Source organism: Ceratotherium simum, chromosome 24 (assembly GCF_057802395.1).
Source record: "Ceratotherium simum simum isolate JZ-2026a chromosome 24, ASM5780239v1, whole genome shotgun sequence".
Lineage (NCBI taxonomy): Eukaryota > Metazoa > Chordata > Mammalia > Perissodactyla > Rhinocerotidae > Ceratotherium > Ceratotherium simum.
Genome location: NC_141923.1, coordinates 44,875,998 through 44,900,827, shown reverse-complemented (window position 1 = coordinate 44,900,827; position 24,830 = coordinate 44,875,998). Strand labels below are relative to the sequence as shown.

General features: G+C 37.4%; 1 protein-coding gene across 5 annotated transcripts in view; it reads left to right on the top strand.

Moving 5' to 3' along the window:
• Positions 1-20,786, top strand: part of TMEM260 (transmembrane protein 260) — a 66,793-nt gene extending 46,007 nt beyond the window's left edge. The window contains exons 12-16 of one of the 5 annotated variants that reach the window (XR_015556184.1): positions 2,568-2,716; positions 9,928-10,104; positions 11,483-11,536; positions 13,077-13,192; positions 17,180-17,314. Coding sequence is in view for 4 of the 5 variants with exons in the window: in XM_087448454.1 (XP_087304580.1) it covers positions 2,568-2,716; positions 9,928-10,104; positions 11,483-11,536; positions 13,102-13,192; positions 17,180-17,434 (726 nt within the window). In the remaining variant the exon portion in view is untranslated. Of the gene's footprint in view, positions 1-2,567; positions 2,717-9,927; positions 10,105-11,482; positions 11,537-13,076; positions 13,193-17,179; positions 19,475-20,050 lie in introns of those variants that run through there. The other 4 variants (XM_087448455.1, XM_087448454.1, XM_087448457.1 and 1 more) reach the window with 4 other exon arrangements.
• Positions 20,787-24,830: the final 4,044 nt, after the last annotated feature.

The following is a 24,830-nucleotide window of genomic DNA, read 5'->3' as shown; positions in this document are numbered from 1 at the left end:
TCAGAAGGTGAGGGGATGGCATGGAAAGACCAGGCGGGGTCCTCTCTGCTGTACACAGGGTCGCTAGGAGTTGGAATCCACTCCACAGCACCAACAAAAGAAATTTATTTTTAAATTGTTCTTTTTTACGTTTGGCCAACTCAGCCATTCAAATTAACGCTGCCCACTGGTCCAGGGATTAAAATAAATTAGGTTGAATATAAAATAAGTCATTCTGCAGGTAAGTAAACATTTCACTCAAAATAGAAATTATTAACCACAATTCTGGTATAGAATTTTTGTGTAAACTTTGTTGATCTTATGACAAAACTATGTTTTGAGAGGACTTGTGAAAATTTTGAGCTCTATTAAAACAAGCTTCTGGAACTGAAGAAATATATTTAAACTATAAGATTTATTATTTAAACCGTAAATACTTAAAAGGGAACAAATCTGTCTCTGGTGTTTTTAGAGCAGTCATCAGGAAAAGAGACATTCTTAATCCTAAAAAAATACTGTGATTAGTTTGAGCAAATTACTAGGCACAATACTTGTTTAATAAATTTTGTTGAATTAATGAATAATTAGAATTTTTTGGAGAAATCTCTATAAACAGATTTGCAAATACAGGGAAATTTGCAAATTACACATATTTTTATAAGCAGTTTGCATTTATATCAAGTATACAGATTGATTAATTTGATCTTCAGTCTAGCTTCTGACAAAAGCTGGATTATTTGTTGATAATATGGTGTTGCAGTGTGATTTGAAATACTATTTGGGGTGGCAGCTACTGTAGTTGAGAAGCATGGATTTCAAAGTTAATTAGACCTAAATTCAAGTCCTCATCCTGTCACTTCCTGGATGTGTGATGCGGGCTAATGATTTTTCCTCTCAGAGCCTCCGTTTCCTTATTTATAAAATGGAAATGATCATCATATAAGTTAGGATGCTTTTGAATGCAAGAAGCAAAATACCTGACTAAGAGCAGCTTAAACTATATCGTTTTTAATTTCACATAACAAGTAGTCTGGAGATGGGAGGTTTTAGGTTTGATAATACAAGCAGTTCAATGATATCAGGGTTCTGGGGCAGCTTTTCTGCAGGTCTCTCGAACTGATTGATGCCCGGTTCCTAACATCCCATCCTAAAACAAAGCAAAGTGCGTCTAGGGCCTGCCCCACCCCTCCCTCTCTATCAGGAGTAACATGTGCCCCAGAAGCCCCTAGCAGACCTCCACTCAGGCTACCACTGACCAGTATGGGGTCATATGGCCACTCCTACTCACTAGCAAAAGGGAATGACTAAACCTGAGCAGATTGCTGCTCTGGGCTACTGATCAAAATCAGGACTTTGTTGGTGAGAAAGAAGAAGGTATTAGCTGTTGAGTGGGCAATCAACAGTATCTGACATAATTATTCTCACATAGTAAGGTTATTATGAGAGTTAAATGAAAAACATTAAGGTCATAGCACACAGTGGGTATTTAATTAATGTTAATATCCCCAAGAGCTGAAACTATTGGGTAGTAAAATCTAATTCAATAAGTATTTTTTGAATATTTACAATGTACACTTAGATTAAAATTAATTTATTTCTAGTTAAATGACTTGTGTAAGGCAAGTAAAACAGAAGCATAATTGCTCAAACGATGATATCCAAACTTTAACAAAGCTTTGAAAGTGTAAATATGAGTCTTTCTTTAAAAAAAAGGAAATCTGTATATGTAAAAGTATAGAATTTAAGTACATATTAAGTACAGAATTAAGAAAATTATGATGTTTTTGATACTAATGATTTATTTTAATCAAAAGAACATGTCAGGATCTGTAATTAATTTGGAGCTACTAATAAATTCAGACAGTTTAGCCAAAAGGGTTTTTAGCTTTGAAGCCTAGATTATCATATGATTGTGCTTCTCAAGGGCAGGGATTATATCTTCCTCATTATAGGTGAGCAATACTTGATTTTGAATGAATTAATGAAAGAATGGAGTAATGACACATCTCTATATTTTGCCTGGGTTGTCTCGTCTGGCCATCAAAGACATTTGCACTTGAGCAAACATAATTTGAGAACTGTTGTGTGCCAGGCGCTGTGCCAGGCACAGGCACACGAAGATGAAGAGATGCAGTCCCCCTCTGGGGCCTGCGGTCTAGTGAGGAGTGGACTAAGGGCTGTGACAGAGGTGCGTGCAAAGTGCTGTAGGGGCATAGCCTGCTGCTGTGGACACTGGAGGGCATCGCAGAGGAAGTGACATTTAAGCTGCTTCTCAAAGTTGAGTACATGTTCTCTCGGTATAAGAATGGGGGAAGGTCTTTCTGGGCAGTCCATCAAATCCGTGGAGGCAAAATGAAACTAGATGCTGATGTTACCAATGACAGTTGTAACTTAAGACATGAAATCCAAGGTTTAAATCAGAAGAGTCGTGAGTGCCACATGCCTCGGTTGTGCTTGTATGTATTTTTCAATTATCTTTATATTTAATGAGTATATCCACACTTTAGATCTTTTTCACTTTACTTGCTAAACTTAATTCTTTTTTAGGAAATATATTAAAAGTATGATATATGTTATTTTTCTGGCAGATGATGACTTATGAGTGGTATTTACCCAAGATGGCAAAGCATTTACCAGGTGTCAACTTTCCTGGGAACCGGTGGAATCCTGTGGAAGGAATACTACCTAGTGGAATGGTCACATTTAATCTTTATCATTTTCTTGAAGTAAATAAACAGTAAGCATTCTTTTCATATAATAGCTTTTCTAAAATCTTAAGCTTTTCTAAAATTGTTTATGTAGCAGCTGTGCTTTATCCAAAAGACCAATTTTCTACACCTATTTCTCTGTCACTGGTGAGATTATCTTTGTAATTAAATTGAATCTCTGTGCATAAATGAGGCCAGGCAGAAATAAATGTTATTGTTCTGGGTAAAGGAAAAAGAAAGACAGATTAGCAAGAATAGCAAATAAGATCTTAGTACAATTCAGAGAAATTGGAGATGTGCCTGCCTACTTGAAATCATTGCAGGTGGATCGCAAGCAATTATAGTTTCCCCCGATCAACACCATGGCCCCCTTTTAAGTGTAAAGCAAATGTTTTCTAGAAATAATCACTATATAAAAATAGCTTAAGGATTTTTTAATAAAGGATAAGGCATTTTTATAAATAAGAAAAACACCTACAGTTATGTTGGCTGAGATAACATATGAGAATTATGAATTCTATACTTGAGAACATAAAATTATTCATAGTTAAGGTTGAGGATAAATAACTCCTTCAGTGGTGTAGTGTTGAACATTTCTCCTGTCTGTGAAATGCTTGGGATTGTCCAGAGTGTGAAGAAGAAAAATTTATTTCATAATTTCTGTTCTCTTCTAAAGGGAACCTCAGAAATTCTTTGTAAATTCCAAAGTTAAATTATCCTTTACTAGGAACATAATAATGAGATACTTTTGGTGTTCAGAGCCTGAAGTTTCCTGAATAGAACATTTAATTGTTCTATTTTGGAATGAAATATAAGAACCATTAACTTCGCCAAATAGACATTTTTTGTGTGTGTGTGAACTTGATGTAATTCAACCTCACAAACATTTATTGAATCTACTATGTTCCACCTTATATTAGGCCTTGGCAATAAAGTGAGACTCAGTTCCAAATTCAAGTAGGCCACAATCTAGTTGTATATATATGTAGAAAGAAATACAACTGGCAATAATACGATAGGATAAGCCCTATACTAGCAAAGCCTTGAGACACAGTAAGTGTTCAATATGTGTTTACTGAATGGATGATTTAACTGACAGTATAAGCCAAGTGTTCTGGGACCATGGATGAAGAAGTGATTAATCCTGCCTGGGGGCATTCATTCAACATTTATTTAAGAAATATTGGGTGTCCAGAATGTCCCAACAACTATACTAGCCACAGAGGCATGGACATGATCCCTGCTGTTACAGTCTTTCAGAGAGGGTTTCAGGTGGTGTCTTAAATATGAAACAGATAAATTACAGTATCATCTGGTAGGCTTGATAATGTTGATATGGACAAAACTTTGGAGACTTAAAATCTAAGTAGGAATTTGCCAAGTGAGTGGGAGAAGGCTGATTCAAGGGAAGTGCATGTGCAAAGTCCTGAAAAGGGCCTGCTGCGCTCTGGGGAAACGAGGCGGCCCAGGATGTTTGGAGCTCAGGGCTGAGAGGGTTAGGTGAGGGGGTGAGTGTGGAGGCCCAGATGGTAGAGGGCTTTTTCCTACAGACGTGGATGAGGCATGTCCTCATGGAAATATTGTATGCTCCTTGTGGGAACTCTAGACAATGTGGACAAACATAAGGAAGATCAGTACCATCTGTCTTTCAAGGACAACCACTATTAACATTTTGGTAAACATTTTGGAATTCCATTCATTTTTAACAGAAATTATTTATTTATCCACACACATACATACTCATATACACATACTGTATTTTACATAGCTGGGATAATATTGAGTTTCCTGTCCAGTTTTTTTTCACTTAATATCGTTTCATGAGCATTTCCTCATGTATTCAATAAAATGTCTTTATTACCATCATTTTTGGCTTAATAATATTTTCATATAGATGCATGATAACAAATATTCTATTTTTGGACATTGTTGTTGTTTCTAGACTTTTGCTATTGTAATATAGCCTGGTGATGATCATTCTGGCCAATAAATTTTTGTTAATATTTTTGACTAATCAAAGCCACAGGATAAATATTGCTTATTGGTGTCCAATTTTAAAGTAAACTTTTTAGTTTAAGAAATAGTATGTGTTCATTACAGAATAAGAAGTTATTTTTTAAAAACTAGAAAAAGTGTGGTCCTATCAATCAGAAATAACAAATATATCAAAAATGCATATTATTTACAAAGTTGAAAGCATAATATGGAAGAATCCTATTTTTTCATTGAATATCATAAAACCATTTTCTTAATGTTTTTACAAACCCTTTGTAAATATTTTTAGTAGGTACATATACTGTAATTTAATAATAATAGGGGAATCGAACTATTAGTAGATACTTAATGTGATATCTTAATTTTTACCTAATAAAATTATAGGCTACAACAAATGCCTCTGTGTATATAGTTTTCTTGTGGAGGAGGTGAAAGTTTGAATTACTAGAATAGATTCTCAGAAGTGAAATTACCAAGTCAAAAGACATGAACAATTGAAAGGCACTTGATAGAGATTTTTTTCCCCAAAGTGTTAAACCATAAGTGTCATATGAAAGCTCTCTAAATGGATACTTTTTAAAAGGAAGGAAGCTAATATTTACTGAATACCTATTATTTTATTTTATTTTTAATATGCAGTAAAAATTACCTTTTTTTTAGTGTACAGTTCTATGAATTTTAACACATATATGCATTTGTGTAACCCCCACAACAATCAGGATACAGAATAGATCCATGACCCCAAAAACTCCCATGTGCTGCTAGCATGTAGTCATACTGTTCCTGAAGTCCTAACCCTCACAACAACTAATCTATTCTCCATTGCTGTGGTTTTATCGTTTTCAAAATGTCTTACAAATGGACTCATCAAGTATGTAACCTTTTGACACTGGCATATTTCACTTAGCATAATGCCTTTGAGATCCATTCAAGTTTTTGTGTGTGTCAATAGTTTATTCTTTTTCATTGCTGAGTAGTATTCCATTGTATGGATGTACCATAGTTTATTTATCCATTCACCTATTGAAGGATATTTGGGTTGTTTCCAGTTTGGGGCATTTGTGAATAGAGCTGCTATAAATATTCATGTACAAGTTTATGTGTGAATGTGTTTTCATACCTAGAAGTAGGATTATTGGATTGTTTGTTTTCTTACTATTGAATTTTGAGAGTTCTTTATGTATTCTGTATACAAATCCTTTGTTAAATATGTGATTCGTAAATATTTTCTCCCAGTTTGTAGCTTGTCTTTTTATTCTCTTCCAAGTGTCCAAACTTTTGCAGATAAAACTTTTTTATTTTGATGAAATCCAATTATCATTTTTTTCCTTTATGGATTAAACTTTTTGGTGTCATATCAAAGGATTCTTTGCCTAACACCAGGTCACAAAGATTTCCTCATGTTTTCGTCTAAGAATTTTATAGTTTTATGTTTTACATTTCAGATCAATGATCCATTTTGAGTTAATTTTTGTAAGAGTTGGGGGTTTTAGGATAAGATTCTTTTTTTTTTTTTTTGCTTATGAATGTCAAATTGTCCTAATATCATTTGTTAACAATATTATCCTTTCTTCATTGAATTGCATTTGCACCTTTCTCTCTATTTACAAAAAAAAATCCCTCTGAGGTTTTTGGTTTTAATTTGATAAGTGTTTTCCTGATATGTCTTTTTTTGTCTGTTTGCTTTTAACCACCTATACCATATTTAAAGGGGGTTTCTTGTAGACAGCATATATTTGTGTCTTGTTTTATTATCCATTCTGACAATGTCTATCTTTTCATTGGTGTATTTAGACCATTCACATTTAATGTAAATATTGATATATTTGTATGTATGTCTAGCATTTTATTATTTGCTTTCTGTTTATTTCCTCTGTTTCTCATTCCATTGTTTCCCCTTTCTTGCCTTCTTTTGGATAATTTGAGTTTTTTAATATTCTATTTTAAATTGTTTGTTGAGATTTTTACTATGTCTCTTTGTAAATTTTTCTAGTGGTTGCTCTTAAGATTACGGTATACATACTTAACTTTTGACAGTCTATTTAGGATTAATATTTTACTATTTCAAGTGGAATGTAGAAATCTTACTGCCATATAAGTCCCTTTAACCTTCCCACTTTTGATTACGTTGTCATATATATTATATCAGGCATGTGATATTTTTTAACTGTCATATATATATTTTAAAACTTAAGAGAAAAAATAGTCTGAAATATTTATCCAGATATTTACCAGATCTGTTGCTCTACCTTCAATCCTGATAGTCCAAGTTTCCCTCTTATATCATTTTCCTTCCATCTGAAAATATTCCTTTAGCATTTCTTTGAGAGCAAGACTGTTAGAAGTGAATTCTCTTAGTTTTCCTTTATCTGAAAATGTCTTTATTTCACCTTAATTTTTGAAGGATATTTCTATAATTAGAATTCTGGGTTGATAATTCTTCCCACCACCACCCCACCCACCCCACACTTTACAAATGTTATTTTACATCCTTTTGACCTGCATGGTTTCTGATGAGAATTCTGCATTCAAGTCATTGTTTCCCTATGTGAGATGTGTTGTTTTTCTCTGGCTGCTTTCAAGATTTTTTTATTTGTCTTTAGTTTTCAGCAGTTTGATTATGATGTACTGGGCATGAATTTCTTTGAGTTTAGCCTGTTTGGGGTTCACTGAGTTTTTTGAATCTGTGAGATTATGTCTTTCACAAAATTTGGGAGCTTTTCAGATGTTATTTCTTCAAATATTTTTTCCGCTCCACATTCTTTCTTTTCTCCTTCTGGGATTCTGATGACACAAATGTTAGACCTTTTAGTATTGTCCCACAGGTAGGTTCCTGAGACTCTGTACATTTTTTTCAATCATTTTTCTCTGTTTAAATTGTATAATTTCTCTTGCTCTATCTTCAAGTTCACTGACACACACACTCTTTCTAAAATTATACTAAGCCCACCCAAAATTTTCAATTTCAATCAATATATTTTTCAAGTGTAAACTTTCCATTTGGTTCCTCTTTATATCTTCAGTTTCTCTGTTGACATTCTCCATCTTTCCCTTTATTTCAGGAATATTTGCCCTTACTTCTTGGTGCTTGGTTATAACAGCTATTTTAAAGTCTTTGTCTGACAATTCTACCATCTATGTCATCTTGGAATTGATATCTATTGATTGTATTTTCCATTGTGAGTTGAAATTTTTCTGGTTTTTCATATGCTGAGTAATTTTGGATTGTATCCCAGACATTTTTAATATTTGAGTCTTATTTAAATCCTAAGGAGAATGTTGATTTTTTGTTTGTTTGTTTAGCAGGCTATCAGCCAGGTTAATCTCAGACTGCAAGTTCTGACCTGCCTTCTGTGAACTGTGGGGTTCTGATGTTAGTTCTGTTTTCAAAGCATTTATAGTGCTGTCTAGATTAATCCCTTGTGTATGCTACCCAGTACGCAGTCTGGGTCCTGGGTGGTGGTCTGCCCTGTGGCTCATTCGTCAAACCCTCTCTAAGGTCAGATCCATGCATGCTGAGCTTAGAGATAAGCAGGAGTTCATACACAACTTTATGGGACTGCTGTCTTGATCACCGTCCTTTCTGTATTCATCCCAGGACTTTCCAGCTCCCCAGAACCTGTCTTCCTGGTTCTCTGACCAGAAAGCTGGAGCTTTAATTTTGTTCTTCTGCCATGCAATTCGTGTGACTGTGTCTACACCTGGGGCCAGGCTGTGGGAAGATTGAAAGAGGCAAAGAGTAGTGGGAATTTTCCCCCTGCTCTTGGAAGCACAGCTCCTCTGATTAGGGGAAAGTATTCCTTTCCTCAGAGTTGTAGGAACCTGCCCAGCTGCCGCTGCCATCGCTGTGCTGCCGCCTCTGCTGCTGGCACAGTATTGCCTGGTGCCTGGGGAAGGAGAGAAGGGAAAACAACCCAGGGGATTTCCTCTGCTTGCTCCAACCCTTATGAGTTCACTTTCCTGCTCCTTGGTCTAGAAAAAAAGGGCTTTTCTTGGAGCTCTTTTGTCCTCACTTGGTGTATACTTCTGGGCTTCAGGCTTCCTTTGAGTCCAGGCCAGGCAATTCTGGAAGGGGAAAAAAGGGTGGGTAAACTCACCACGGATTTGGTAGAACTCAGAATTCTGGTTTCTTCCCCCAATCTTCTTTCTACCATTTACTTTTCAGAGTCCTCAGATGGCTGTTCTATGTTTTCTGTCCAGGAATTATAGTTGTGTGCAGTGGAAGAGACAGAGTAGAATATGCCTACTCCATCTTCCCTAGAACCAGAACTGTTATGTTTTAAGACTGTGCTTTATATCAGATATCTCATCTAATCTCAAACAGCTCTGAAAGATAGTTATACCCGTTTCGCCAATGAGGGAGACTAGACACAAGTAGTTAGGTAATTTTCCCAAAATCATAGAGATAATAAATGGTGGAAAAAATCTAAAATCTAAGCCAGAAGTGTCTTGTTTCAAAGTTCATGAAGTGTTTTACTTTCAAGTAATTTCTGTTAATATGCTTCTTTTTTTTCCTACTTAATAATAGATATTAAGGCATATACCACAAATTGGAATCGAACTATTTAATTATAATGTTTTTGAAACAAGCTTATTTAAACTATTTCTATTACTAATTTTTATAGGATTTGAAGCTCCTAATAATTATTCAAATCTAATTAATTTTACTCAGCAAATACCATGTATTACCTATGCATCATTCTATATGGGATTCAGAGTTAATTCAAAGAGAGAGAGCCTATCCTTAGGATGCTTCTGGGCTACTCAGAAAGACTTATAAATGCAAAAAATAACTACAATAAAATAATGAGATAAAAAAGAGATAAAAAATAAAGTGCAATGGGAATTTGAGAAAGACTACTTCTAAGTAGGGATACAAAGAAAACATATTTCCATCTATAAAATTTAAAAAGGTGTCAAATAATATGTATGTTTACACGTGAGACAGGACCACAGAAGTTTTTATTATAACAGCGCTTATCCCTGAGTGATTTCTTTAATGTTACAAACAGGTAGGTTTTATCATTTATGTCTGTATGCTTCTTACCAACCCCCTAAAACAGCTTTTTTACATGAATGTAAATTTCAAACAGTCTATTTGGGAAAGATTTAAGTAAACCAAAATGTTTGCAAATGGTTTATTGGTAACCAAGGTTTAAGGAGTCAAAAATGACCCTTCATGAGTTATATATATTTAACATTTAGAACTTTATGTTAAAAATATTTTTGTTTCTGTTTTCAATAGAAAAGAAACATTTGTTTGCATAGGAATTCATGAAGGTGACCCAACCTGGAAAAAGAACTATTCACTTTGGCCATGGGGTTCTTGTGACAAATTAGTTCCTTCAGAGATTGTATTCAACCCTGAGGAATGGATTAGACTTACAAGAAATATCTACAACTGGACTGAAGAATATGGAAGGTATGAAGAGCAGTTATATTTTTCATCAAATTATAGCAATTTTGTGTGCCTAAAAAACTTACTAAACTTTGAGATGTCTTTTAATTTTTTCGTTTTGTTTTTTATTAGTTGTTAATGTTGTTATTTTGCTGCCCACCGAGCATCATAATAGAGAAAGAGAACGTGTATTTCTTGTCCTCATGTTTGAAGGACAGTGAGGAGGTAGAAGGGAAAAGGAGGCTGTGCTTGTGGACACCACAGCAGGTAGATGCTGCACCTTCCACTTCCAGCTCTCATAAGGCTGTATTATCCACCATCCTACATCTCATACCCTCAAAGGGGAAGAAATTCATTAACTGCAGTAGAGATTTAAAAGGCACTCTGTTTTGCGCATAGTTTCCACATGCATAAACGTCATATTTTTCTTTCTTCAGGAATGGCAGTTAACTTCTCTATAGGGAAGACTGGGACTTAAGTAACTTTTTCTTCACAGTTATTTGTCATCAGCCTGGTTATGCTGTTTTGGGCATGATTAGTCTTCCTTGAAGCATTTCTACATAGAGTTGACTCTTTCCCATATGGAGAATGAGTCACCATCTAAAGAAATGTGCTTCTATTGCCTATTTTTAAAATTATGAATTATTTACAACTTACATAATTATTGCTTATAATTCAAGAACAACAGGCAAGATCATATGAACAAATGCTACCAAGGTTTTTTGAATCAATAAGAGCAAACAGACCTCATTGCTGTGCACCAGCTGGAGATGGATAAGTAGGTCTACATCAGAGCACTCTGTGACCATTGTGAGGGAAAGTTAGAAAATCACCCATTCTCCAAGCAGCCGACAGCAGCACAAGTACGCAACATCACTCCTTATCTCCATTCTGTCAAAATAGATACATAATAAGAGAAATTTTAATTAAGAGAAAAAAAAAGCCAGCAAGTGGTTTAGCCAGTGTTCTTCGGGCAGCTTCCTAGTTCCCGCAATAATTTATCAAAGCCAGGAGTCCCCTCTCCTCAGGCTTATTCCCTTACTTCACAGCCCATTGGCTCTTAGCTGTGTCCGTAGAGTGACCCAGGCCTCAGCCCCACACTATGGCCCATCTAACAGTTCTTAAGAACAGCTGGCTCCCCAGATGCCTCCAGCCTCTCCCCACTAATCCTTTGTTTGCTCCCATGAGGCACTGGGGCTCATTATGGAAATTAAGAACACATTTGCCAAAACCACAAATTCCTAACAATTGAACTTTTCTAGGAGAGTAAGTTTATTATCTTGTTCCCTATTAGCACTTCAAGGCCTATTTTATTGGCCTTGCAAGATTGCAAAATCAAGATTACACATCCACAGCAATAAATGTAGCTGACAATAATGTTACTGTTGTCTTGTAACTACAGGTTTGATCCATCTTCTTGGGAATCTGTGGCCAATGAGGAGATGTGGCAAGCAAGGTGACTAATCAACGTTTTTGTGTTTGCAGCCTATTTTTAATATGGCAGAGAAGTAGCTTTATGTGGCACTTTTCATTTTGGGAGTAGGGGTGAGTGGTGATAATAAAAATAACTTTTATGATCACTTATTTTCTTTGAGGCATAATACTAATCATTATACATACATAATCTCATTTCATCCTCACAACACCCTGTGAAGAAGTTATTATTATCCCATTCTACGAAAGAACAAACTGGAGGTAGAGAGGTTGCTTGTCCGAGGCCACATAGCTACTAGAGATAGAGTCTGAGCTCACATCTGTCTGACCCTGGAGCACTCATAACTCCTGTGTTCTCTTGCCTCAACTAAAGCAAAGAGAGCGCAGCTGATTGAGGAGAAGGTAAGAGGACCTTGGCTCCATGTGTCATGTGCTAATTAACTATTTAAGCATTTATTGAAGGCTTACTAGAGGCCAAGCACTGTGCTAGGCAGGGAAGCTACACATATGAATATGGCCCAGTTCCCACCCTCAGGGAGCTCAGTCTAAGGGAGCAGGCAGATTTGTGAAAAGAGATTTGCATATTAATGTGCTAGATGCTGTACTTCCCTGTTGTTTCTTTATAGAACACTTTATGGTGATGCTGTTGACTCTCTTTGTTCCTGTCATTATATTAAAATAATCAAAATATCTAACAATAACAGACTTTGGCCTAAATATTAATGGAAAAGTCCTAAGTGATGCAGACAGGGGTACCAAGTACTTGTGAAGTACTTCCGTCAGCAAAAATGTATTGATGCGCACTCTGGGCCAGAGACTGAGCTGTGCACCGAGAACTGAGTTATAGTGTAAAGGCCTCACATAAGTTTAAAGAGATTTTTAAAAAGTTGTCAAGAAGTACAACTCCAAAATAACAATTATAAAAATAGATATACTATAGTTTTTGCAGTAGTGTCTTTTAAAAAGTCAGAAAACAGCATATTTCAAGTTATCAGTCTAGTTATAGGGGCAAATACTTGCTTATAAGAACTGATCAAAGATATACCGTATCTTTGCACAGTTCTTCACTGTGATTGAATGTGGGAAAGCTGGGGGAGAAATCACATAAAAGAAGAAAGCAGGTCATTATTCGGGCAGGTATTGATTTAAGTGGTGTGCTGAAGACACGTTGGTGAGTTCATGTGGTCAGAGTCCAGCCACCTTTGAAGCACTGGTCACACATGGCATGAGCCTTTGCGACGGGCACCTTCAGGGATGTGCTGACCAACTCAGCAAGTCTTCCCCTCCCCAGCTGCTCTTGCATAACAATAATGCACCTCTGGAGGAAGAACGATGCCCAATAGTGATGAGGATCATAAGCTTTATTCTAAAAGATTTGGCAGTCAGTGTGAATACAGTATCTTGCAGTGGGGGAAGTAGGGGTTGCTGTTGGTTCAGAGTAAATGTCTATGAATATGAGAAGTAAAAATAATACAATAATGGCTTTTGTATGTTCCTTATCAATGAGAAAGTCTGGTAGATTTAGCTTTGAATATGAAATTGACAACATGATTTTAATGAAGGTTCCCACCTGCCCCACAACACCAGGATGAAAACGCCGTTCTTCATCTTTAACCTGGCAGAAACAGCAAATATACCTTCAAATGTGAAAGCCCAACTCTACACTCATGCGTATAATGTAGGTTATACTTTTATATATATCATCATATTTGGTGATTGTTTGGGATGGAGGGAGGGTATATCACAATAGAGTTTTTATTTTTTCGTTTCCAGCTTTTTTTGGCAGTATAAAGCAGTATAAATGGAAAAATACTCATATGTATCACAAATAATGTCTAAAGTAAATGGCTGTGGTAGGCAAAATAATGGCCCCCCATAAAGATGTCCATGTCCAAATTTCCAGAACCTGTAAATATATGACCTTACGTAGCGAAGGGGACTTTGCAGATGTGATTAAGTTAAGGATCTTGAGGTGGGGAGAGTATCCTAAATTATCCAGGTGGGCCCAATGTAATCACAGGGGTTCTTATAAGGAGGAAGCAGGAGGTTCAGAGTCAGAAATGTGACAATGCGAGCAGAGGTCAGAGAGAAAGATTTGAAGATGCTATACAGCTGGCCTGGAAGATGGAGGAAGGGGCCACAAGTTAGGGAGTACAGGTAGCCTCTGAAGATAGAAAGGGCAAAGAAACAGATTCTAGAGCCTCTAGAAGGAAGACAGCACTGTTGATTTTACAAAAACTTTCATTTTATGACTTTTGACCTCCAGAAATGTAAGATAATAAATTTATATTGTTTTAAGCCACTACGTTTGTGGTGATTTGTTACAACAGCAATAGGAAACTAATATCTTAGTTTTATAAAAAAGAAAGTCTGATAGGTTGCCTTCTGTGCAGAAGTCATGACCCTGGCTACACTTGCAAGGATAGGGCCATGGCTGGGTGAGATTTCATGAGAAAAATAAAAGGTCTTAGACAGTGGCTCTGTCTTCTAACTGTGGTCCCAGAAAGCCAAACAGACCTTCAGATGACCCCGCCACACTGAGGCTCTTGTGCAGTCGGTCCTCTCTGATGGGAAGTGGGGGTACAGAGCAGAGGCTTGCTGCAGCACTGTTTTAGCAAGTCCCTGCTTTTATGGGATTTATAGCACTGGGCTCTTCAGACACCTTCAGAGAGAGTCTTGGAGCCTGCTCTGTAGGAAACAAACGTGTTGGCAAGAGCCAGTGAGAACAGAGCCCAGGGGCTATAGGTATGAGCGGTGGAGGTATTCCTGCTCTCTTGAGGCTGCTGTGGATCTACTCAGCCAGGGCACTTGTTTCATGCCAAGTCAAATAGCATGATGGCCAATCAGGATGACTGATTTTACTCCTAAATTTTGTGATCATTGGCTCATTGTTTGTTCATTTATTCATTCACTCACAGAACATTTATTGACCACCCAGTCTGTACACAATACTGTGGTGGAGACGATCAAGCACTGTCCCTGCTATCGAAGAGGTGGCAGGTGAGAGAGGGAGATAGAAGGTAGAGTCCTCAGTTGGGGTCAGTCTCGTAAGTGATAGAAGAGGTTGGCAGAGGTGCTGTGGGAACACCTTCCAGGAGAGGAAGGTGGTGAGGAGGGAGGGAGGGCTTCCAGAGGAGATGTCACTGGAGTGTCGTCTTGAATGATCAGAAGGAGCTAGCCAGACATACGGTGGAGCAGGGTAGTGACAGAGAGGGGGAAGAAGGACAGGCCATAAGGAGGGAACCACAGAGACAAAGGCAGGACCCTCCAAGGTGCCCACTCGAGGACAGCAAGTGATTGATTATAGGAGGCAGCATGCTGGAGTTCTGTCCAGCAAGCCAGAGGTCCAGGTTCAAGGCCTGCTAATTGTCAGGCTGTTAATTGTGAAACTGTGAGTCAGTTAACCTTTCCAGTTGTGGATTTTTTCTAAAAAAAAAAAACCAAAACGTGAGCCTTAAACTTTATAGGTTATCTCTTGTATCCTGGTCGTATCATATCGTGTTTATCTCTAGTACTCTGCGATCCTGTGAAAAACAAGAGGTATTTAGTTGGGAGAAATCTGAGACTTACTACTATTTCATATTCTCATCAGTAATCTGTTCCATGGTCAGTTGTTAGGCCACTACTGAAGCTAATTCATGGATTTATTGTCCCTTTGGGCTTGTAAGCTTTGCTCTTTTCTGTGAACACAAGTCTATAGCACAGTCTATAGGTGTCTCCTCTAAGTACGTCTCCAGATGTGTGACATTGTTTGCAAGACAAATGAGGCCAAATACTTGATGGGTCAACACAAATCCAGCCCCCAGTACTGGTTTTTCAAGAACATTCTTTTTTGGATGTAAAAGATTTTTGTTATTATTTACATTATCCTACTCCATAGCTTGTACAGGAGGACATTAAGTTAGGGGACATTAAGTTCAGGTGTAGTGGGGGAGCAGGGAGTATCCCAGTCATCCTTAGGATACATTTGATAAGTTAAAGATGTCCCCAATAAATGGAATACAGTCCACTAAGACTATTGTCGCAGTAACACACGCACACAGAGGAAGAAATATAATTCCATGTGATGAGAATGACTGGCTTTTTAAGATATGGCTCTTGTGTCTTAATGGGCCATCCAGAATATGTTGATGATGCGTCAGTAACAAGTGCTCTGGAAAAGGATGGTCTGGAGGTTCTAATTCCTGAAGACAATAGCAAGGAGGTCATGAGTGAGCCTCATTGTCTTGAGACGTTGGGGAAATGCTCCCTGAAGTGTTGGCGTCTGTTTTGAACTCCACAACCTTAGTAGGACTTTGAAAACTTGGGAAAGTAGAGAACCGGAGGAGTTCCTGAGTACCTCCTCTGTGCCAGGCAGCGTGTGTGCACTTTACACACGGCCCTCATCGGAGGGCGGCTCTGGAAGAGAAACAGCGGACAGAAAGAAGACTATGAGGAAAGGTGGAGAAACTTTGAATATTTTACCAAGAAAAGAAAAGGGCAGGAGGCTGACTTAATAGCTTTGATGTATATGGAGGTATGAGGCAACTCTTTCCTATCTTACAGAGTGAAGGAAACTAAGAGGAAAATTGCTTTAAAAGGCAGCTTGAAGACTGAGGGTCGTTACAGATCAAAATGACATGTCAGACACGGGGTGGGGACTTTTTCATGGGATGCTATTTTGAACTAGGTTAGATGTGTGTTTGTCTGCTCTGGAGTAGGGGTTGGGGAAATAGAGATTGTGATTTGGTCACTTTCAACTGAATGGCATGGTGAGGACAGTTGTCATCCAGAAAGCACTTGTCCTGGAAAATGCACCATTGCTTGTTCTGTGCTCTCATGGGGTCCATGGGTAGACTCAAGATCCTGCAAGTCCCGCTTCAATTGATAATCACCAGGAAGGCTGTGAAATTCCCAAGTAAGCAAGGGTAATATTCCATTTTGCAGATTTGTATCCACTTTTTTGTTTATTTGTTAAATTTTGATGTTTTTCCTCTGGAAAATTCAATATCAAAAATTTTAACTCTTTCCAATTAGTATTATCTCTGATGTTGAACAACAAAATTCCAAATTCCTGTGGGCAAAGTTTTAACTATGAAAATTGTAACGATGGGATACTGTGAAGATTTTCAATATCTCACTTTAAGGATGTCTCTTAAATTCTGTTATGCCCAGCCTTTTTGATGCTGAATTTGTTTGAGTTGCTTTATTGTTGCTATTGTTATTACTGTTGTTTTTAATGTAGAGAGAAATTTATGTAAAAATGAGGGACAAAATTTAAATTCCTTAAAGTTCTTTTTCCGTGCAGTTTCTAAAGAAAGCTATTTTTTTCTCCAACAGCTAAATTTGGAGTTTCAACTTTTCTGCCTGTTGAGTAAACAGCTTTCCGTGAATTAGGACTAAATCCTTTTCCCAACATCTTTCTGGAGGAAGAGCATCTTGTCCCGACACAGTGTGTCTTAGGTTCCCTCTCCAACATCTGAAAACCCCAGAAGCAGTTTTAGATGACTCCTGTAATAATTACAGTAGCATCCTTACATTTTCTGCATGGCCTAGCAACGATTAGATTTTTACTGTAGGCTGCTTTGATTTCTTTCCTTATGTTATTAATTCCTCTGTGTTTTCTGTGTTTTGAAAAAGAGTCAAGGGATAACAGTGGAATACCAACCTTTTTGCTGTTTTCCAGCTTTATAAGGAGATTGTCTATTTACAAAAGGAACACCCAGTGAATTGGCACAAGAACTACGCCATCGCCTGTGAGCGGATGCTGCGCCTGCGGGAAAGAGGTGCAGACCCTGAAGTCTTGTTATCGGAAACCATCAGACATTTCCGTCTCTACACTCAGAAAGCACGGAATGATCCACAGCTGGCTGATATGTTAATTGCTCTAAAGCACCTAAGAAAAGAACTGCAAAGTCTGAGAAATATGAAAAATGTCTGAGACAGCAAAATGTGAAAAACCTGCTCCTCATTCAGCTTCCAAAATTCCAAAGTCCAAAAGTTTTTCATCCAAGAAAAGAAACCATATGAAAAATTGAAAACTAAGTCATCTCCTAAATATAAGGAACATAGTACAGCAATACTGTTTAATGGAGGGTTCAGTGACGGAGATGTGCTATTAATGCAAATTCTGTTTAACCCGTGTTACCAAATTACAATTTCAGTGAGAATCTTTCAAAAAATCTTCCCACTTCCACAGTCTTTCACCAAATGACTGTGCTTGAGTAGATTCTAGAAGAGAATGAACTATTTTCATGTACTTAAAATATCAACCATGAATCTTCTAAGGGCCCTGACTATTGGGATTGGTTTTGAAGGATAAATTCTTAAAACATCAATAACAGACCAAAGACATTCTGTGTTTCCCAAAAGGGAAATCTTTTAGAGAGTGAATCTTGTTCTGCTTTAAGTTAGAATACTTCTTTTTCTTTCTTCTTCTTTTTTTTTTTTTTTTTGAGTAGCTGTGGTTGTTGCATAATCTCACACTTCAAGCTAAACACCAACTGGGTGATATTTTGAAAAAAGTTGAGGTTTTATTGTCTTAGATAATTCTCTGAAATCACTAAAACATATAGCTAATTTGTTTGCTTTTTTTTAAGTTGCATAAACTGATTGGCAAGTAAAAAGGATTTTGTATTTCCTTAATTAATTTTCTATTTATGTTTTACTTCTATTTGGGCTCATAAATCTGGGCCCAATAATTAGGCGGCTCCTGCTGCCAAAATGCAAAAAAAAGGCGGGGATTGGGAGGAGGGGATGGTGAAGTGGTTCAGTAAATTCATTTCTGCTACAAGCATCTTTTATACATATTACTAAAGCGAACATAGTAAGAAATGCAAATAATAGTTATTTATTTTATTATGACAGTTAATTAATAGCAACCTGTTTTAATGAATAAAGTCACTCAGAGTCCTTCAGCACTTCCTAAGTAAAGGCTAGAATCTGTAGGGATTCTTTTCCCCCCAATTGTATAGCTCCTAGACTCCAAGCACTATATAGGCCCCTGTATAGAAATGCTCACTAATGAAGAGGGAGGGCTAGAAGCTTGTCTGCATTCAAAGATCACTGGTGAGTCATTCAGCAAGAAAAGGCCCCTTACCAGGAATAGTCACAGTTCCGTGGCATTGTACTAGCAAAAGGGTCTGATCAAAGGTCTCCTGTGGAGCTTGCATGGTTCCCTTTCATACTACGACCATAATTAAAACCACTAATTCTCTTTTAAAATGCTGCAGGATGCCATGTAGGCATCTGTCTGGAGTGTCCTTTGTGATGTCATAAGCTGTTAAGGACCAGTGCGGAGGGCTTTTGAGTGAAATGCCAGTCATGAAGGTGCTTCAAGACAAGGGTGCCTCGAAAAGCTTGACAGGGCCTTGACTGCACAATTCGAGCTGAATTTGCCCCTTGTCAGCTGCCAGTAAATAAATCTCAAAGGGGAGAAGCTGAAGTTTCATTACCTGATCCATGGGGCTTTGTTGGTTTTGGCATCACACAGGGGAAGCTCTCGCCCTCCATTCTCTGGGTTTGAAGATGTCCATTGGAGCCTGCAGTGCCTGGACAGGGTTCAGAGCGGACCCTTTTGAAGAGTGTCAATAGTTGTAACAGTTCAGCTGTTAGGAAGACAAATAAATGGAGGAGCTCATTAATCCGCTTTTGGCTCTCAGTGCCTTTTGCCCTTTTATCACAGCCTTATTAGGCTCCTACTCATCTTGAACCAGAAAAAAGTGAATTGAAGTTGTTGAGTACTAATTGGCAAAGACTTTTAATCATGGGCCAAGAACTTTCACTGACTTGAAAGTAACTTCTCCACAGGGAAGAACCAAAAACCTGGTTTACCTTAAAACAAAAACCTGTTGGAGTTCAGTGTGGTGTAAAAATTTAAGGAAGCATTGATAAATTGTCTAAGTTTATCCATTTGAAAGAAATTCTGTAAGATTATGATTTCCACTTAAAAAAACGTACAATAAAATTCAAATAAACATTCCCTGGAAATATGTTGTCTTTATTGGTTCAGCAGAGAGATTGCATGCATATGTGTTGGTCATGTTTATTTCTGAACATCTATATATATGGAGGTAAATATTCATTTGAGCATCTACATACACGTGGTATTGGAGGAAACTTATTAAAAGTAATATTGCCTATTTATGGTTTTAAGAATAGCCAATGAAGGCCTTTTTTTTGAGAATATCTGCTTTTTAAATTTGTGTATACTATGGTGTCTACGTATATGTCTGAATATGCTTTGTGTATTGACTGTTGCCAAATGGTACATGGATTGTTCTGTATTTGCAACAATGGCTTTGGACCACTCTCTCTTGGAGAAAGCAGTGATATGATGGCCTAAAGTAGATAGTATCATAATTATTTAAATTTCTAAAAACCTTGAGTAAATGAAAAAGTGGCAAACTGAGCTAGATTTTGGAATGTTGGGCTTCATTCCCAGATCAAGTACTTTGAGGAATTCTCTCCTTTCTATTTGTGAGGTTAAACAAGTTGCTTTCTTTTTCTTTCTCTTACTTTTCGTTGGCTGGTGCACAAACACCATAAAACCTGACAGAATGAGTTTCCTGTAGTCTAAGCCTCGCCATGGAAGAGAACGTGGAGGAGGTGACTTCTCATGCAGGATTTGGCCAGCATTCTCCTAGCAGTGTCCCTGGAGTGCCATGTGTTGGCAGGACGACAGGAACCCCACAAGGCCAACTTCTGCCTGGACTTTGGCCTGAGGAACAAGTGGGAGCCAGCAAAACTGCTTCTCCACATACTGCAGTGCCCACCTGTCCAGCCCGGGGGAGGGGGGCAGTGCACCCTGGAGGGCAGTGGAGAAGGGGATGTGGCCCCATGTTATCTCACACACCTCCCTAGCCCTGTTCCCCTGATGGCAGGTGTGCTTGCTTCTTGCTATTGACTTTCTTCTTTTCTTTGTTTTTTCAAAGGGCCCATTATTTAAAAAATGCTTTTGTTCTATTACTCAGAATGCAGCCAAATTAGAAGGGAATCAATTACTAGCATACTATTTTGAAATCTTCAAATAGAAATTGTGAAAAGTTATTTCTGTCCATATCTTCTTATTTTCTTGTAATAGAACCATGATGTTTAGTCTTTATGCTATTTAATTAAAGCCATTATAAGTGCTAGGAGTATTTTATGATACCCTGCTGATTTCTTTAAGTCATCAGGCTGGGATATGAAGAGTAGTTTTTTAAATTTATATTTTAAAAGTTAAACAATGTGAGTCCTTAATCATAGGTCCCACCAATATCCCTCAGAATTTAAAAATCTTTTAATACTTTTAATAATCACAAAATACTTTTGATAATCACAAAATACTTTTAATAATAAAAAAATTTAATACCAAAGGTTGAAAAAAAAATGGATCCTGTTACAGTAAGTCCTTTTACTCTGTTTTAATTTTGGTATGTTTTATAAATGCACCAATGTAGGGTATTTCTTAAAATTCTGTTCTAACTGACTCCAAGTCCTATGGTTAGGTAAAGAAAATTATCACCCTAAGGAAAACAATTCACACTCCTTTGTTCATCCTCATATTTTGTTGTGGATGCAAAAATCTTCTCAAGCTTATTATACTCACAAACAAATAAGTAATGTTTCCAAGATTCTGGGAACATCTAAAGGCCAAGATCTTGGCACAGCATTACAGAGCAAACAGGGAGCTAAGGCTGTAGCAGCGATCGTGGTCAATGAAGACGTCATTGTCAGTACTCTCCAAAGGTCTGTTTGATTTGGATCAGCATGGGTGGTAGAAAAAAGGCCTCAGGAATAGTGCAATAGCTACCTGGATATAGGAAAGTCAACTAATAGTAATGTATCTTGAGAGGGATTTTTCTGGAAAAAAAAAAATACCTGCTTGTTCTTCAACAGTGTAACATATATTTGTTGGAAATTGTATGTGCTGGGAGGATTAGCTTATGTCATATTGCAAAAAAAAAAAAAAAGGTGATGAGGAGAGACAAGTAGAAGTCCCAAAACTATAATTACGAAGCCAGCAATTATGGACCTGTAAGTGGAGTTATCTGGATCTTTTCCACAGATCCAAAGTGTTATTGGTAAGCGTTCGTTTTCAGCAATATAGATATTGTGATGTTTTAGAAAAGTTGAGTTGATAGGGCTGAGAAAGTTTGAAGATATAGATCAGGAACACAAAGGCCAATAACTGGGCCATGTCCCTATCCCAGTGACCCAACTTCACAGAGCACCCGAGCAGCCTCAAGTCTTTCTGTGCATCGTTGCCATTAGATGAGGATGATGTTAGAGATCTAATCAAAGATATATAGAAATAAGCCAGATTTAACTCGTTCACAATTTTAATTGTTAAGAATTTGTTATAAATCTGTATAGTAGTATCTGGGGAAAAAGTATGATAGAAGGAGTATGATCTTTATAATGGTAAGTTCATTCTATATTATATATTATAAACTAATGAATGGATATTATGTCCTGTTTTTTAAAATATACAAACAAACCATAATCATCTTCCATTTAGAAGTATTACCTGAAAAGGGGTTATTTTATAATGTAACCTTTTAAAGAAGATATTTTGACATTTCTCTCATCTAAATGAAATATTCCCTAGATGGTTGAACCGTTGGAAATAACCCTAACCTGTGGTTGTCGCTTGTACACAAAAGTGTGTGTGATTAAAGCCAGAAAGGGACATTGCTTGAGAAATCAGACCCAATTTTCTCATCCTTGGATTAAAGTATGATGGAACCTAAATGAATCACCTACATATTGATGATGCCCTAGATCCTTGAGTATCATCTAAGACACAGAAATCCCTGTAATACCCTGTCGCACCAAGACTTGAACTCAAAAGCTGCAGCAGAGGGTCCTCGGGGGACTTGAGGACAGAGTAAAAGATGCAAGGACTAGAATCTTCTTACAGTATCTTCCCTCAAAAGAGGTTTTCAAAGTGGAAGAAAAACATTATATAATTGTTTTATTATTAACTGTGCTTTTAAAAGTTAATATAAAAAAATCAAAGGCTCTTTTAAAATACTCTAGCAAAAGCTACAGAAACTTTAAAAGGGGTTGTTTATAAATAGAAGCTGATCCATTTTTCAAAACACTAGGGTTCCTTTGACTGAAGAGTTAAAAGCCGGTCTAACAGGTGAGAGAAAATTTCAAAAAAAGTTTTGCTTATAGAAGAATGAAAAACCAAAGTTCAGTTATTAAGTTCAGAGCTTAAAACAGGTAAGTTCACTGGTGGTATTTGTACTTAGTGACTGTTTTTATTTAGCATGTCATAATTTTTCTTTAAAATTATAGCATATTCCTTCAACTGTACCTACACGGTTTTTATATTTTTCTTTCAATGATCAGAATTTTAACCAGTTCTTTGAGGTGCAGGATTGTGCCTGGTTATAGTGAGTGTCAAACTGGGTCATGAGGCCACGTTAGTGGACACTGACCAGGTGTGTGTGTGTGTGTGTGTGTGTGTGTGTGTGTGTGTAGACCAGCCCTGAGCTAACATCTGCCAATCCTCCTCTTTTTGCTGAGGAAGACTGGCCCTGGGCTGACATGCGTGCCCATCTTCCTCCACTTTATATGGGACACCGCCACAGCATGGCTTGCCAAGCGGTGCGTCGGTGTGCACCCAGGATCTGAACCTGCGAGCCCCGGGCCGCCGCAGCAGAGCGCGCGCACTTAACCGCCTGCGCCACTGGGCCGGCCCCTGGACCAGCTTTTTTTAATGAAATAGAATAAAAAATATCATAATGCATCTGTGGCAACAAGGGTAAGTACTGTTTCAAGAAATTTTCAGTTTCATTTCGTGTGTGTGTAACATATATCTCATACTATGTGTGTATATATAACACATTTACATATAAATCTATAAATGTATGTGTACTAGGTCACAACATAAAATGTACTTATCGTTGGTCACAGTAAAAAATAAATTTGAGGGGCCAGCCCGGTGGCGTAGTGGTTGAGTCTGTGTGCTCTGCTTCAGTGGCCTGGGGTTCCTGGGTTCGGATCTCAGGTGTGGACCTACACACTGCTCATCAAGCCATGCTGTGGCAGCATCCCACATATTAAATAGAGGAGGATTGGCAACAGATGTTAGCTCAGGGCCAATCGTCCTCACCAAAAATTAATTAATTAATAATAAATAATAAATAAATAAATTTGAAAGCCACTGGCCTGGGAGAACTTACCCAACTTTATTGAATGTTAATACCAAAAAGGTTAGTAAGGGATCATCTAGTATAACTAGCACGATTAATCTAGTTTGATAAATGAAGAAACTGAGGCCTACTCTAAGTGAGCGACTTAATGTCACACAGCTAGGTGGTGGCAGAGCTGGGAGTAGAGCACACGCGTCGTGGCTCAATCTGGTATACTTTCCCCTCTTGCATCACAGTTAAATGAAACCAGCTACATTTCACTGTCAACTTTATGTCACATTCAAGTCCCCAAGTAATGTGACCATATTAAAATTATGATAAACTTTTATAGAGGTAAGTGGTGTGTGAAATCAAGAACTGTGTCTTAGGAAATTGTTTAAAAGCCGTACATCAAACTTCTTTCTTCCCCTCCTCCAAACCTCTGGACAATAATTTCTCTTTTTTCCTTCCCTTTTAGACAGGGCCAGTTGTATCCCTGGCTTTTGACAGAAAATTTCCCTACCCATTTGGACTAAGAAATATACATTCAAATTAAAAGGTTTTAGTGTGATAAGAAAAAGTCATTTTGAAATCTAGCAACTTATTAGCATAAATTACATACCAGCTGAATCAGCTACTGAAAGCTCCATTGAAAAATGTTGTACTGGTTGTATATTCCTTTCCCTCCTAAGCAGGGTTCAAAACATAATAGTATTTCCATGTTTTGCAGAAGGAAATGTGTCCCAGCTCCACTGGGATGTTCACTGATTTGGAACTTGGACTTTTCCTCCCAGAAACCAAGACCATCTGGAGCCAGTGTCAATGATTGTCCTGTTTGGTTCAGCCACTCTATTAAAAATTTTTAAGTGTCCAGAAAGACAGAGGCCTCTTTGAAGACCTAAATGTCTGGTTTCCTAATTATGACCCTTACCAATTTGGTGTTTAGGTGATAATGATTTCTTCCAAATTTTGCTCTTGAGTCATAAGTGTGATTTGTAAAAATATATAACAATAATAATAATAACAATTATTAATGTTCTTATAACAACTAATCCCATTCAATATCCATTGAATGGCTTCAATGATCTGAAATCACCTAAATTTCCTGCATTTACTGTCAGAGTTGGAAGTAATTTGACCCTTCATCTTTGGGAGGCAAATAAATTTGGTGTCACTCATGAGACAAAGTCTCCTTCTGATGTGACAACACAA